A 15,774-nucleotide genomic window follows, 5' to 3' on the forward strand; every position below is an offset into this window, starting at 1 on the left:
TTGATTCAAGCAGGAATAGAAGGTCTGTCTAACAGTGGCGGCACATTAACATTAAATAGCACAGGAAAATGATCGGAGAATCAAGAGTCACATACTTCAGTAATAAGAACAGGCAGAAAAAACAAAAGAGATCGCACTAAGAGAGACCTGACGTCAAGCAAAATGAGATACTGGCTCACACTCAGGTGACAAGCTAAAACCACTGACTGTATACAAAAGATGGACAAACCTACCGTGAACTCACCCACTGGCCGTCATAATGTATAGACAGTGCTTCAGTCTGCCTGCTACAGCTAATCCAAAATTAGGCAAAGAGGTGGGGTGTAAGTGGAGCTGAGGTGTACTGAATGGGCAGCCTGAAGCCAGCCACCTATGGCATGACCCTCCTGCCTATCACTCAAAGCAGCCACAGCCTTAATTAATGCATAAATTTTACTCATTCATTCTTTACCGCTTAGTGCCTGAATGGGGGCAGAGCTTATCCCGGTTGGCAATCAGGCGAAGGCGGGGTACACCCTGGACAGGTTGTCAATCCATCGCAGGGCTAACACATAGATGAACAACCACGCACACCTATGGGCAATTTAGAGACACCAACCAACCTAAGCTGCATGTCTTTGGACTGTGGGAGGAAGCCGGAGTACCCGGAGAGAACCCACACAAGCACGGGGAGAACATGCAAACTCCACACAGAAAGGTCCCGGGTGGGGCGCGAATCCGGAACAACAGTGCAACAGTGCTAACCACTGCGCCACCGTGCTAAATTTTAGTCTCAATATAACTTAAATAGGCAAGTAAATTACAGTCTTATATCAAAACTTTATATTCAGAAATTCCTTGTTCCCAACATACTTTATTTTGACCCAATATTAGTAACAGATAGTTGTATCTTTGTTGTGCTAAGGTTTTTCATATTTTAATATAAAGTGTATATTTTTGTTATGAAAACAAATAAATTAACTAAACTGACTGCTGTGCTTTTGGTTTGTTTTCAGAGGAAGAGTAAAGTTCATTATCAGGTTGCTGTGATCATAAACTACCTGGGTCATTGTATCTCTCTGGGAGCTCTGCTGCTGGCCTTCACTCTCTTCATGAGACTCAGGTAATACACCTGTCTGTCCAACTGTCTGTTCGCCTGTCTCTTTGTCCTCTTTGTCTAGTACTTTTAGATTAGCTGTAGCAAACTGTGGATTCTCACTGTTCTCGTTATATTTTGTACACCATTACTTCAGTCTTCCCAAGACAAACCTCTGACTAATTTACACCAGAGGTGGGTGTGCTTTCTTCTGAAAAATTTGAAACATCACTGTCTATACCAGGACTTCTCAAAGTCCCGACTCAACAACAAGTCAGTCCAGATCCAGGCCACACCTCGTATTAGGAATGCATTAATAGAATGTAATGAAGTGTATGTTTCCTACTTTGAAGAAAATGTTTTATACTTATTAATAAATTGTTAGTTTTGTAGGATATAGTCTATTTGGCGATTTTTACAGCGACCCTGGCCCAAGAATAAGGTGAAATGTAATAGTTTCCCCGTTTGACCTCATTGTCATGCAACATTGACAGCCGGCAAGTGTATGATGTTTAACGTCAACAAGTGACAGAGCTCAAGGGTCAGCTAACAGCCACCCACGTTAGCTAATGGCTAACAGGCATTCACGTTTTGCCCTTCGGGCACAAGAAAGGGAGACTTCCGTGGCTTCTGTCAGTGGACATTATGTCGCCAATGTGGTGAGGATGTCACTACCCAAATGTACAAAGAAAGAAACAGTTGACCAAAAAACAATCAAAAACAGTTTTTGAAGATGAGTGGACAGAGAAATCTGCGTTCATTTTGCCCCAGTGCAGCGTTTGATTCACACAGAGATGAGGACAAACTTTGACAGTTCAAATTTTCCCATGAATCAAGTTGTTTGTGAGATCTGTGGCACAGCAAGAGGGAGCTGCTGCTGAAACTTCAGACAGGCAAACTGGCATTTTTTTCCACTATGCTTGAATGTATTGTGTCTCAGACTGCCTTAAACTTGAATGTACACTCACAGGCCACTTTATTAGGTACACCTGTACAATAGTATGCACTTCAATACAACACTTCCAACATCTGTGTTTATGAAGCCAGACCAAGGGTGTCCATTATCTACCAGTAGGCCAGTAGGTTTTAATGAGATGACCTCTAGTTGCCATAGTTATTATGGCCAGAGTAGCAACCACTATATTTGACATTGTACAAAGAGCGGCAAAGTAGGTAGGAGGTCAAGCTGGAGTTTGAGGTGGTTGGGGAGGAGGGGAGGAAGGATGGGGGTCAGGGAGGGGGATAGGAAAGCTGCCTCCATCCTCAAAGATCTCACCCACACCCAGCACGGACTGTTTGCCTCCCTATCCTCTGGCTGGAGGTTCAGAAGTGTGAAATGTAGGACCTCTAGACTGAAAAACTCTTTCTTTCCCTCTGCCATCAGACTCTAAACAGCTGAGGAGTTTATTACCAGGAAATACATCATGTACTGTTTACATTCTCAGTTTGCACATGGATAATTGCACATTGACTGTTGACTGCTGCACATGCTGCTCCCATGCAGCATACATTCTCTATTATATTCTTATATATTTTTATTATACTGCTGCATTTGCTGCTTAAAGTGCCTTAGATTTTGTGTTACTTATTCATCTACCTTATATTTCATTTGTATTTTGTGGCATTCATGTGGACGGCAAAGTAAGAATTTCATTGTACAGGGAAACATGTTTCCTAACTGTGCATATGACAAATAAACACTTTGACCTTGACCTTGGAGGAGAGGAGGATAAATCTTGACACCTTTGGCTTTGTGTGGTAGGTACTGGTATGTAATGTTTCTAGGAAACAGCCTCACACTGACTACATGAGGGCTCCCACCTGGCTTTAGGGTTCAGGTTAGGCCTGGGGGTTAGTGGATGCATTATGTCAGCAGGTCCTCACAGAGATAGTGTTATAAATGCCCGTGTGCATTAACAGGAGTATCCGGTGTCTGAGGAACATCATCCACTGGAATCTGATCTCAGCCTTCATCCTGAGGAACGCTACCTGGTTCATTGTCCAGCTAACCATGAACCCTGCTGTTACCGAGAGCAACCAGGTAACACACACACACACACACACACACACACACACTGACCCTGTCCCTGACAATGGTCACCATGGAGACGAGGTGATGAGCTGTACTGATAAAGTGGTAACAGCAGTGACCTACAGACCGAACGGCATTTGACTCTTTAACTCATGACATCACACTCCCCTTCCCCATCTTCAGGTGTGGTGCAGGTTGATGACTGCAGCCTATAATTATTTCCATGTGACAAACTTCTTCTGGATGTTTGGTGAAGGTTGTTATCTCCACACGGCCGTGGTTCTCACCTACTCCACTGATAAACTCAGGAAGTGGATGTTCATCTGCATTGGCTGGGGTCAGTACACCTGTCAGTCTACAGGCTAACCTGTCTGTCTGTAGCTCACCTGTCTGCTTCACCTGTCTATATGTTTCCAGGTATTCCTTTCCCCATCATTGTGGCCTGGACATTTGGGAAACTTTACTATGACAATGAGAAGTGAGTCTGTTGTTTCCCTTGAGAGTTTGAGCTGTGAGGAGGAGCAGAGAGGATGTGATTGGTGGCTATGTTTTTATTGACAGGTGCTGGTTTGGAAAGAGAGCAGGAGTTTACACGGACTACATCTACCAGGGTCCCATGATCCTGGTCCTGCTGGTAAGAATCATTCCATCTCAAATACAGTGGCTCTGAGCTGGTGCGCACAAAATCAGGAGCTAAATGTTGGTCAAGCAGATGTCGTCACCTCTGAATTCCAACAGTAACATCACTGATGACACGTCAGACTTATAATGTTTGGACAGGCATGTAAAAATGATGACATCCCACTATTTTCATCTTGATATCATCCTTCCTTCCCATTTTGTAAAACATGGGGGCAAAGCAAAACCGAAGCGACCACCTCAGTCCTACAGGTCCTCACACAGTTCAGGTTATGTTCTCATTGTGGAAAAGAGGCTTCAGTTTAAAGTCAGTAGGGCTGCCACTAGTGCTGTGGTTATTGAATGCAAATGCTGTTTTTGTTTTTTCCAAATTAAGTTTTGTAGTATAACCAACAAGAGACCCTTGATGTGTGAAGTGATTGTGGTGACTCTACACTGTAAGAATGAAGTTACTGAATATTTTTTTCAATAAATATTTCTCCAAATTATGCACTCACTGCACATAAGTCTTGGTAATGTGGTTAACAAATAGAACAGACAATGCACAGGCGCTGTCCCGACTTGTGCTCTTGACTAGTCTTGAAATACAATCCCAAGTCTGCTTTGTGTGAGACCAAGACAAGACCGAGTACAAATGTGGTTGATTCTGAGACAAAACCAAGAAACAAGCACAACAAACAGGACCAAGTGAGAATAGACTAATTCAAAAACAGAACAATCAAACAAAACAGGCAGCAATAGATAGCAGGCCATGCACATTTTTGCCATCTTCACTCTTTATGCTCAGTTTTCATCTCCTCCTGTCTCTGGTTTGTGTGTTGAGTTTACATATTCTGTCTCTGATGTCTTCACTTTATTCATATTTGTTGTGAAACTTAAAATTGTGTTTTCTTTTCTTCTTAAGTCTTTAATTAATTCTTTAAGTTTTCTTGACTGGTCAAAATGTAATATTCAGCTCTTTTTAAACACTCCTCAGATTAACTTTGTCTTCCTGTTCAACATCGTTCGGATCCTGATGACCAAACTGAGGGCGTCGACTACCTCAGAGACCATTCAGTACAGGTACAAGTTGAACACAAGGGAGGTTTTAAGCAGGTGAAAAAACAGGTGAGAATACATGAAAACTGATCTTCATGGCAGGCCAGATGCAATGCAAAGGGTTATAACCAGCATGTTGGCGGTTCTGTGGGAACCAGTAGGTGAACCAAACTCAAGCTTTCTGCAGCTGCACTAAAGTCTTAAGCCCTTTTCAGATATACACTGGAACTCTGAAATAGTGTTGCTTTCGTCAACAAAAATTATGACTAAATATCGTCGTCAACAAACCTTTATCACATGACAAAAACAAGATGAGACACAATGTAAATGCTGGTCATGTGACAATGACTATAATTAAATGTATAATGCAATATTGTTGACGAAAAAAACAAGACTAAATGTGGTTTGCAAAATAAAAACTATGCTAAAATGTCTCTTCATTTTCGTTGACCAAAATGAGACGAAACAAAATGTTATAACATTATTTCGTCTCTTTTAGTTGCGTTATTATTATTATTTTGCAGTATTTCTGTTTCCTGTGTCTCGCTTCAGGGGGATCAGGTTGCACTGCGCAGACGCAGGCGACGTCACTTCCTTAAGCCGCAGTCGTGGCATTATTTGGGGTGGCTGTGGCTCATGAGGTAGGGCAGTCATCTCCTGACCAGCAAGTTGGGGGTTCGACTCCCGGTCTCCCTGCATGCCTAAATGTCCCTGAGCAAGACACTGAACCCCGAATTGCTCCAGTAAACACAGTCCATTTACAATTATTTAGAAGACGACAACAAACAAAGTTAAGTCTGACACAGAGAAAGGGACCGATGGCCGGCCAGCCGGGGCTGGTCTTTGGGAGAAAAAGAAGAAATGACATTTGGAAAAACTTTCATTACATAGAAGTGGAAAAGAAAACGGCATGTGTTGTGGAAAAAGATGGGGAGAAATGTGGCCACAAAATCACACAAAATGTGTATTGGATGTATTCTTGAGTCTATAAGGTAACAATAATAAAATAAGATAACCTTGTTTGAAATGGGTTTGACTAAAAGAAACGTTTGGTTTCATCTATACTACTAGGTACTTATACTCTATAGAGTGGGTTAAATAGAATTGCATTGCTAAAAAGAGAGTAAAATACAGTTTTCATTGACTAAAACTAGACTAAATGTCATCAGTTTTCATCGACTAAAACTAGATGAAAATAGTCATGGATAATTCTGACTAAAATAAGACTAAAAGGCTCAGACTTTTAGTTGACTAAATTTTGACTAGACTAAAAGGAGTATAAACATGACTAAAACTAATAAAAACTAAAATGACAGCTTCACACAAAGACTAGACTAAAACTAAAATTAAAACAGGCCCCCCAAAACAACTGTACTCTGAAATTCTCTAGACTTTACCTGGTTGTGAGCATATAAATGCCTGAGAAAGTCAACCTGGACTTGAAGGGGATTTTACCATGCCAGTTCCCTGGTACAAACTCTGCGAGCCAGAGTGGGCCTATGTAAAAAAAAAAAAAGAGCTATCCATAGTTTGGAGTAAGTTTGGCGTATTCACACAGAGCTAGTGGGCATGTTTTCTGCCGCTTGTTTCCATGATCTCATTTTTTCGGTCATGATCCAAAGTTCATGGCCATAGGTGAGGGTAGGAACATAGATTGACCGGTAAATTGAGAGCTTTGCCTTACAACTCAGCTCCTTCACCACACCGCACCGATCCGTCTATCAACCTGCTGCTTCATTTTCCCCTTACTTGTGAACAAGACCCCGAGATACTTAAACTCCTCCACTTGAGAGAGCAACTCACCCCAACCCGGAGAGGGCAATCCACCTTTTTCTGATTGAGAACTATGGCCTCAGATTTGGAGGTGCTAATTCTCATCCCTGCCACTTCACACTCCGCTGCAAACCCCTCCAGTGCAGGCTGTAGGACTTGAACTGATGAAGCCAACAGAACCACATCATCCACAAAGAGCAGAGACGAGATTCTGTGGCCACCAAAACAGACACCCTCCGTTACCTGGCTGCACCTAGAAATTCTGTCCAAAAAAATAATGAACAGAAGCGGTGACAAAGGGCAGCCTTGGTGAAGTCCACTATGAACCGGAAACAGGTCTGACTTACTGCCAGCAGTACGAACCAAGCTCCTACTCTGGTCATACAGGGAACGGACAACCCGTAACAACAGGCCCCGCACCCCATAATCCCAAAGAACCTCCCACAGGATGCCATGAGGGACATGGTCGAATGCCTTCTCCAGATCCACAAAACAAATGTAGACTGGTTGGGCAAACTCTCATGAATCTTCCAGCACCCTAGTGAGGGTATAGATCTGGGCCAGTGTTCCACGGCTGGGGCAAAAACCGTACTGTTCCTCCTGAATCCGAGGTTCGACTATCGGCTGGATTGTTGTTGTGGAGCAGAGAGAGAAGTGGCCGGTTCAGCTATATAAGAAAATAAAGGAAAGTGAACATTATTACATTGCCTTTCCTCTTTTCCTCCTCCGACCCCTCCCCCACCCCCCGGTGGGTGTCAAACCAGTCTCTTTCGGCGAGAAAGAGACGGTGCTACAGAGGGTGGAAACACACGACCAGGCCACGAAATGGCCTGAAAGAAAGCACTAACTCATTCTTGATGGAAGTAATAGAGGCTGAGTGGGCCATAGCAAATGCCAGTGACAGCGTAGCTGGCGGGTACTGTTGTGGTGGAGGCTGTAGCAATCCATTCATGGAGGACATGGAGCTAATGATTCTAAATGAGTGTAGCATCTTTTCAAGCACACCCGCCCGGCAAGCCAACGGGATATGGCCGCTCACCCCATTGCCCTCCACACATACCAACCCTTTCCTAACACCAGCCAAGCAACACCAGTTGGCGGACAGTGAGTGTATGGCTCTGCCTCAGCCGAATTGTCACTGTCACAAGAGGCCATGCACCTCAAAAGTCCCGTGTGGAGACATGGATAATGAAGCACAGTTTTACTCCGTTAAAAGCCTGCCAAACAAACCAGTGAGTCAAATAGATCACGGACATTGCACTATAAAAAGCACCACTGCGTTATACCACCGCAGCCAGCACCGTTTTCAGCTCCATGTGCACCCCAGCCTGTCGGACTGTGTGAACATTCAGGAATACCGGCCTGTAGGCAGGCAGGATCAATTGTCACTGTAAATCCTTCCTTCCCCCCATGCCATAGGTACTGTGAGGATTATGTGACAAATGGTGACGAGGAGAGGATCCCCATACTGAGGCCCAGTCAGTTTGATGGTTCAGGCCCCAGGAAAGACTTTTTGTATCAGTTCGAGAGTTGTGCAGCAGCTAACCTTTGGACAGAGAAAACAAAGGCTGTTCAGCTCAGGTTTGGCCTGACCGAAGTTGCTGGGGCTGTCATTTATAAGAACCCCCGATCTGCTCAGTGGGACTACCAGTGCATTATACAGGAAATGGAAGCTGCTTAGGGTCAAGTTCAGAACATGCCCAAGCCATTGGCACTGAACTGAGGCAGCGAGTTAGGAGACCAGGTGAAGCGCTCCATGCTTTAAGAGACGATATCTATGAAAAAGTGTCTATTGTGTACGCTGACCGTTCAGAGCTGGAGCAGGAAGCCACCGCTGTGGAAATCTTCATAAACTCCCTGGTGGATGCTGATGTGGTGCAAAAGCTGATGGAGGAGAAGCCCCGCATCCTGGCGAAAGCTTGTGATGTGGCCCACAGGTATGAAGCAACCAGACAGGCGGCCAGGGCAGTTACACAGCTCATGCTGACCGGTTCACCTAGCTCCAAGCAACAGGGAGCCAGAGCTGTCATGGTACGGGGAACTGCCAACCCGATGGCAAGGGAACAGTTAGAGGAAGTGATGGTAAGACCTGCCAACACCGCAGGGGGGGCACAAAGTTCATCCAAGCAGTGGCGACCCAGGAAGGGCCCAGTTAACCAAGTTGGTCAAGAGGACATGATCTGCCACAATTGCTCGGGGGTAGGACACCTACAGAGAGACTGCCCCTCCTCACAACAAGCTAGACAGTTTTCCAGCACCCCGACACCTCCAAATGTGAGTATCCAGTCGCTAGAGCCAGAGACAGTGGTCGCGTACGTAAAGACTCAGCAGGATGAAATGGCTGTCCAGATAATGATACAGGGACGGGATGTCTGGGCACTCCTGGACTCTGGCGCCGGCAGAAATGTGCTACCCCTTCGCCACTATAACTCCATTCCTCTTGAGAGCCGTCCCCCAGCCCAACCATTGGTAGTGCAGACCCTACAGGGCATCACTCCCGGGGGCCTGGCTGTCCTTGGCGAGGTGGTTCTCCCCATTCAGGTTGGAACCAGAGTCACCAGTGTGAACTTCATCATGGCAGCCACCACTGGGAACATGGAGGTGATTTTGGGGCAGCCTTTCCTACAGCAGGCGGGCACCCATCTGGACTATGGCCGCCATGAAATTACCCTCTTCGGCGAGAAGGTAGCCCCTTATAATCCAAACCGTCGCCCTGAGGTGCACCTCGTCCGCGTGACTCACACCGTAGTGTTGGAGTCAGGTTGTGAGTATGTGGTTCCAGGCACTGTCCATTTTCATCGGACTGCTGAAGGAGTCATGATGCTCAGCCCCACCAAAGGTTTCATTGAGAGACACTGCGTCCTGGTGGCCTGGGCTGTGGTGCAACCTGGTCAGACCCGGAGGGTCCCCATCAGAGTTTACAACCCAGGAACTTTGCCGGTCACTTTAAAAGAGGGAACACCGGCAGCAATACTTCGGCCAGCAGAGGTCCTGGGGCCGAAGCAGCTACAGTCCCAGTGGGCTCCGGGTGAGTCAAATCCTAACGACTGTCTCTGTCTCCGTACCCTCCCACTTACAGGGGAGGGAGAAGAGGAGCGGGGCCAGCTCGCACACCTCCTCAGGTCTCATGGTGATGTGTTCTCCACGGGACCCCACGATCTGGGCAGCACGATATTTTGACCACCCCAGGGCCCCCAGTCAGGCAGCAGCCCCGCAGACTGGCTCGAGACAAGCAAATTGCGGCCGACTCACAGGTGCGACAAAGTCTGGATGCTGGTCTGGCTAGACCAACTTCAGCCAGGGTAATGGACAAGTCCCCTCCCAAGTCCCCAGCCCTGGCTTCCTTTACAAAAGGCGTGTTGGAGGGATTGAGGAGATCTTCAAAGTACTCTTTTCACCGGCCGATGACATCTTCAGTTGAGGTCAGCAACACACCACCTCCACTGTAAACAGTGTTGGCAGAACACTGCTTCCCCCTCCTGAGCCGCCGGACATTTCGCCAGAATCTCTTTGAATATGAACATGGCTGATTTAATTCTTGAAGTATTTAGTAGTTTAAAAAAGCTTTGGTAAGCTGGGTGTTCTTTCAGTCTAAATATCTAACAGATCAACAATATCTACATATTAATTTCATTATTTCTGTGAAATAAACATGTTTAATGAGTAATTTGTCCTGAAATTTCAATCTGTACCAAAATGGGTTGTCAGGCATTGTAACTACACATTATTTGGCACAAATGGGGAAAACTTCACAAACAACAACGTACAAAGCTCATACTAATGCCATCATCATCTATTTTAGAAGAGAAGTAGTTCAGACCTGTATGTTGACTGTTAGTGCCACTGGTTCAAAATCACTTGTATTCATTTTAACCTTACAGTGCTAGTATTTAATTTCTAATGAGACCAGGACCGTGAGTGTAATAAAAAATGAACAGTAACATTTTTATTTTGGGTGCGATATTTTTGAGCCTGTGGACAATAATAGGGGCATGTGGGAGTGCATGTAAAAGTTTTACATTCAAATTATTTGAATACGGTCCTGCTGATGAGTCACCTGCTGTGTTTACTGTCTTACTGTGAGATATAATTTGTCTTCTGTAATTAAAATACTGTTGTTTTGCTGTGTGCTGTAATTTTCACTGTGGTTTTTCTTGTTGCAGGAAGGCAGTGAAGGCGACTCTGGTGCTGCTGCCTCTGTTAGGAATCACCTACATGTTATTCTTTGTGAATCCTGGAGGAGAAGACGAGGTTGCTCAGATCGTCTTCATCTACTTCAACTCCATACTCGAGTCCTTCCAGGTTCACCTTGTCATTTTACTGTTCAACTTACTGGGTTATTTCACTGGTTTGGCACTCAGCAGGTCAACATACAACAGACAGACAGACAGACAGATCTGTTGTTTTTATAGCACCATTACATCTACTGTATATCAAAACAAAACAATTTAAATAAATAGGAAATAAACAGTGGTCCTCTCAGTCCCAGTGCTGTTCATGAAGTGAGTTTAGGAGATAAAATATAAAAGTTTTTTATAGAGTTTAATTGCACCTGGCAGGAAAGACCTCCTGTAACGCTGCTTTGTGCACTTTGGCTGAAGCAGCCTGTTGCTGAAGGAGCTGCTGCAGTCTGTTAACACACTGTATGGGGGATGTCAGGTGGTTTCCAGAATCACCTGCAGTTTGTTCAGCATTTTGCCCTCCACCACCTCCCCCAGTGTAGCCAGCTTAGTTCCAATGACAGATTCGACCTTCATAATGACTTGATTCAGTCTGTTGGCATCCTTTGCTGTGATACCTCCACCCACCACACCGCAGCAAAGAAGATGATACTTGGTACAATAAACTGGTGCAACATATGAAGGGTTTAGTTGCAGACATTGAAGGGCCTAAGCATTCTCAGAAAGCATCCGTCTGTCAGTGGACTGATTCTACTTGCTGCTGCAATATCACTTAAAAATTATTGAAGGACTCACTTTCAATAAAACCAGCAGTATAATAACCTGTGACCTTTGTCATAACAGGTGTAAATTAGCATTAGCTTAACTCTATCTTACAGCAAACATGTAAGCAGCATGTTGACCTTTAAGCTTTAGATTCACTGGGCTCAAACAGAACAAAAACAAACACCAAATTCAAGAGAGCTCATCACTGTTCCACTTAAGTGGCCTGTTAGCACTGTTAGCAGCTAAAGCTGTCCCTCTGTCTCTACAGGGATTTTTTGTTTCAGTTTTCTACTGTTTTCTCAACAGTGAGGTAAGTTATTTGTACTGATCAGTCTGTGGTTCCTCAGATACTGGCTCCAGTTTTGTTTCTATTTCTCTGTAACACGTGAACATTTAGGCTACGTACACAGAGAATATTTACCTGTTTCTCTACCTGTCCGTCCATGTGCAGGTGCGCTCTGCAGTCAGGAAGCATTGGATTCGTTGGCAAGACCGTCATTCCATCCGGAGCCGGGTGGTGCGCGCCACATCACTGCCGACCTCACCAAGCAGAGTATCCTTCCACAGCATCAAACAGTCCTCCAACCTCTGACCTCTGTTGGATTTGAACTTATCCGGTCACAGTCTGTGATGTAATTCAGTTCAGCCAGTCAGAGGTCTTATTCTGCACTGGAACCAATGGGTCAGATCAGACCAGCCAATCACAGTGCAGGACACAGATTCATGGAGCCAGTCAGACGGAGCTCTATTAGTCTGCACTCTGCCTGGTCCCGCCTCACTTCATCTGTTGACCAGTCTCTGGGCTTGACCAATCAGCTGCTTCCACAGGGGCAGCTGTGCTGTGTCTGTGTTCTGTAATCAATAAGTTTGTTCATTTATTGATAAGTATGTTATTGATGAGCTGTAACCTTCTATATTGTAATACTGATCACCAGCTTCCTCCTATTTATCAGAGCTAAATACATACACACAGTCAATAGTTATATTAATCTTAGTTTGTTTGTTTTCAGAGAAACAAACCAAATTGTTTCAGCTGCAGCTGAGCTCTGGATCAGTTCAATATTAATTTCAGAAAAGTGGGTGGCACTGTGGCATCCGCTGCCCAGTATCACGCATTTCCTATAGAGCCATGAGAAAACAATAGGATTCTGTAAAAAGCTGAATAATAATCATAAACCTTTTGGGTTGTTTGTGTGGTAGGTACCTCGAAATGTTCCTGAACACTCAAAAAAAGAAAAGACTGGTAAACTAAATGATCACTATCTTAACTAGTCCTGTTTTTACTGCTAGACAAACCAGCTGTGTAAAAACAAAAAACAAACTTTTTATTTTAATGCGAGATGCTGAAGAGATGCTCTTGCATATGTATTATAAAATCCAAATGTTCTGCAGCTTTAGTTCAGCTTTGATATCCATCACAGTCCCAATGAATATCATTGATATCAAAATGGCTAAATTCTGGGGATTATAACAAAGTTGCAGAAGAAAACAAAGCATGCAACACTGTCGCATGTATCCAAATCCCTCAGAGCCGCAGCTGAAGGTGAAGCTCCTGAACACAAGTTCAGCTGAACAACTGCCAGGGGGCGCTCTGACAAACCGAAATATGAACTCTTGTCCTCTGATCAGTTTTTGAGAGAGGAAAAAAACCCTAATTCGGTTTTTATGCCCAAAAGCGCAACACCTGGACATCTGGGGATCTTACAGTGCCTTGCGAAAGTATTCGGCCCCCTTGAACTTTGCGACCTTTTGCCACATTTCAGGCTTCAAACATAAAGATATAAAACTGTAATTTTTTGTGAAGAATCAACAACAAGTGGGACACAATCATGAAGTGGAACGAAATTTATTGGATATGTCAAACTTTTTTAACAAATAAAAAAACTGAAAAATTGGGCATGCAAAATTATTCAGCCCCCTTAAGTTAATACTTTGTAGCGCCACCTTTTGCTGCGATTACAGCTGTAAGTCGCTTGGGGTATGTCTCTATCAGTTTTGCACATCGAGAGACGGAAATTTTTGCCCATTCCTCCTTGCAAAACAGCTCGAGCTCAGTGAGATTGGATGGAGAGCGTTTGTGAACAGCAGTTTTCAGTTCTTTCCACAGATTCTCAATTGGATTCAGGTCTGGACTTTGACTTGGCCATTCTAACACCTGGATATGTTTATTTGTGAACCATTCCATTGTAGATTTTGCTTTATGTTTTGGATCATTGTCTTGTTGGAAGACAAATCTCCGTCCCAGTCTCAGGTCTTTTGCAGACTCCATCAGGTTTCCATCCAGAATGGTCCTGTATTTGGCTCCATCCATCTTCCCATCAATTTTAACCATCTTCCCTGTCCCTGCTGAAGAAAACCAGGCCCAAACCATGATGCTGCCACCACCATGTTTGACAGTGGGGATGGTGTGTTCAAGGTGATGAGCTGTGTTGCTTTTACGCCAAACATAACGTTTTGCATTGTTGCCAAAAAGTTCGATTTTGGTTTCATCTGACCAGAGCACCTTCTTCCACATGTTTGGTGTGTCTCCCAGGTGGCTTGTGGCAAACTTTAAACGACACTTTTTATGGATATCTTTAAGAAATGGCTTTCTTCTTGCCACTCTTCCATAAAGGCCAGATTTGTGCAGTATACGACTGATTGTTGTCCTATGGACAGAGTCTCCCACCTCAGCTGTAGATCTCTGCAGTTCATCCAGAGTGATCATGGGCCTCTTGGCTGCATCTCTGATCAGTCTTCTCCTTGTATGAGCTGAAAGTTTAGAGGGACGGCCAGGTCTTGGTAGATTTGCAGTGGTCTGATACTCCTTCCATTTCAATATTATCACTTGCACAGTGCTCCTTGGGATGTTTAAAGCTTGGGAAATCTTTTTGTATCCAAATCCGGCTTTAAACTTCTCCACAACAGTATCTCGGACCTGCCTGGTGTGTTCCTTGTTCTTCATGATGCTCTCTGCGCTTTAAACAGACCTCTGAGACTATCACAGTGCAGGTGCATTTATACGGAGACTTGATTACACACAGGTGGATTCTATTTATCATCATTAGTCATTTAGGTCAACATTGGATCATTCAGAGATCCTCACTGAACTTCTGGAGAGAGTTTGCTGCACTGAAAGTAAAGGGGCTGAATAATTTTGCACGCCCAATTATTCAGTTTTTTATTTGTTAAAAAAGTTTGAAATATCCAATAAATTTCGTTCCACTTCATGATTGTGTCCCACTTGTTGTTGATTCTTCACAAAAAATTACAGTTTTATATCTTTATGTTTGAAGCCTGAAATGTGGCAAAAGGTCGCAAAGTTCAAGGGGGCCGAATACTTTCGCAAGGCACTGTATTCTAAATGCTGACGATATAACACAAATTCTAGACTCAGAATAACCGAGGGGCTCAACAGCAAAATTGGAGGTAAGACTAAACATATAGAGTATGACTACATCTGGGACTATAACAATACATTTTGGAATTATAACAATTTCAAAGGTTATATCAAAGTGCAGGGAAAATAACCACTGTAAGAAGAAGGTCTTAAACACTTTGGAGATTATTACAAACTCTGTGTGTATACAATACATCTTTGGATTATAACAAATTAAATAACTGTGGAGCTCTGTAAGTAATTCTGGGCTATAATGAATTTTTGCATATTCCCATAGCTCCTCTCTTGGCAAGTGTATGACAAAGTGAGGGGAACAAAGGTGATGAGGAGGTGATGGGCAGGTTTGGTGTTAATGGAAGGAACCTAGAAGGACAGAAAAGAAAGAATGTTGTGAGGAATTCAGACAGAAGTTGAGACAGGCTTTGGGTGGTCAGGAAGAACTTCCAGATGACTGGGAAACTACAGCAGAAGTGATCAGGCAGACAGGTAGGAAGGTGCTAGGTGTGTCATCTGGAAGGAGGAAAGAAGATAAGGAAACATGGTGGTGGAACGAGGAAGTACAGGACAGCATTCAGAGGAAGAGGCTAGCTAAAAAGAAGTGGGACGTAGAAAGGACTGAAGACAGTAGACAGGATTACAAGGAATTGCAGCATTGAGTGAAGAGGGAGGTGGCAATGGCCAAACAGAAAGCATATGATGAGTTGTATGCCAGGTTAGACACGAGGGAAGGTGAGAAGGACTTGTACAGATTAGCGAGACAGAGAGATAGAGATGGGAAGGATGTGCAACAGATAAGGGCGATTAAAGACAGAGATGGAAAGGTACTAACAAGTGAGGAGAGTGTGCAGAGAAGATGGAAGGAGTATTTTGAGGAACTGATGAATGAGGAAAA

General features: G+C 44.1%; 1 protein-coding gene across 3 annotated transcripts in view; it reads left to right on the forward strand.

The window, feature by feature from the left end:
- Nucleotides 1-13,260, forward strand: part of crhr1 (corticotropin releasing hormone receptor 1) — a 39,446-nt gene extending 26,186 nt beyond the window's left edge. For 2 of the 3 annotated variants that reach the window (XM_020621672.1, XM_020621670.1), the window contains 9 exons: nt 996-1,102; nt 2,996-3,116; nt 3,291-3,444; nt 3,525-3,585; nt 3,669-3,741; nt 4,723-4,808; nt 10,721-10,859; nt 11,772-11,813; nt 11,955-13,260. In XM_020621672.1, the coding sequence (XP_020477328.1) occupies nt 996-1,102; nt 2,996-3,116; nt 3,291-3,444; nt 3,525-3,585; nt 3,669-3,741; nt 4,723-4,808; nt 10,721-10,859; nt 11,772-11,813; nt 11,955-12,095 (924 nt within the window). In that variant the 3' untranslated portion in view covers nt 12,096-13,260. The remainder of the gene's footprint in view (nt 1-995; nt 1,103-2,995; nt 3,117-3,290; nt 3,445-3,524; nt 3,586-3,668; nt 3,742-4,722; nt 4,809-10,720; nt 10,860-11,771; nt 11,814-11,954) is intronic. The other variant, XM_020621671.1, reaches the window with a different exon arrangement.
- The last annotated feature ends 2,514 nt before the right edge of the window (nt 13,261-15,774 follow it).

The sequence above is a fragment of the Monopterus albus genome, unplaced genomic scaffold (genome assembly GCF_001952655.1).
Source record: "Monopterus albus unplaced genomic scaffold, M_albus_1.0 scaffold265.1, whole genome shotgun sequence".
Lineage (NCBI taxonomy): Eukaryota > Metazoa > Chordata > Actinopteri > Synbranchiformes > Synbranchidae > Monopterus > Monopterus albus.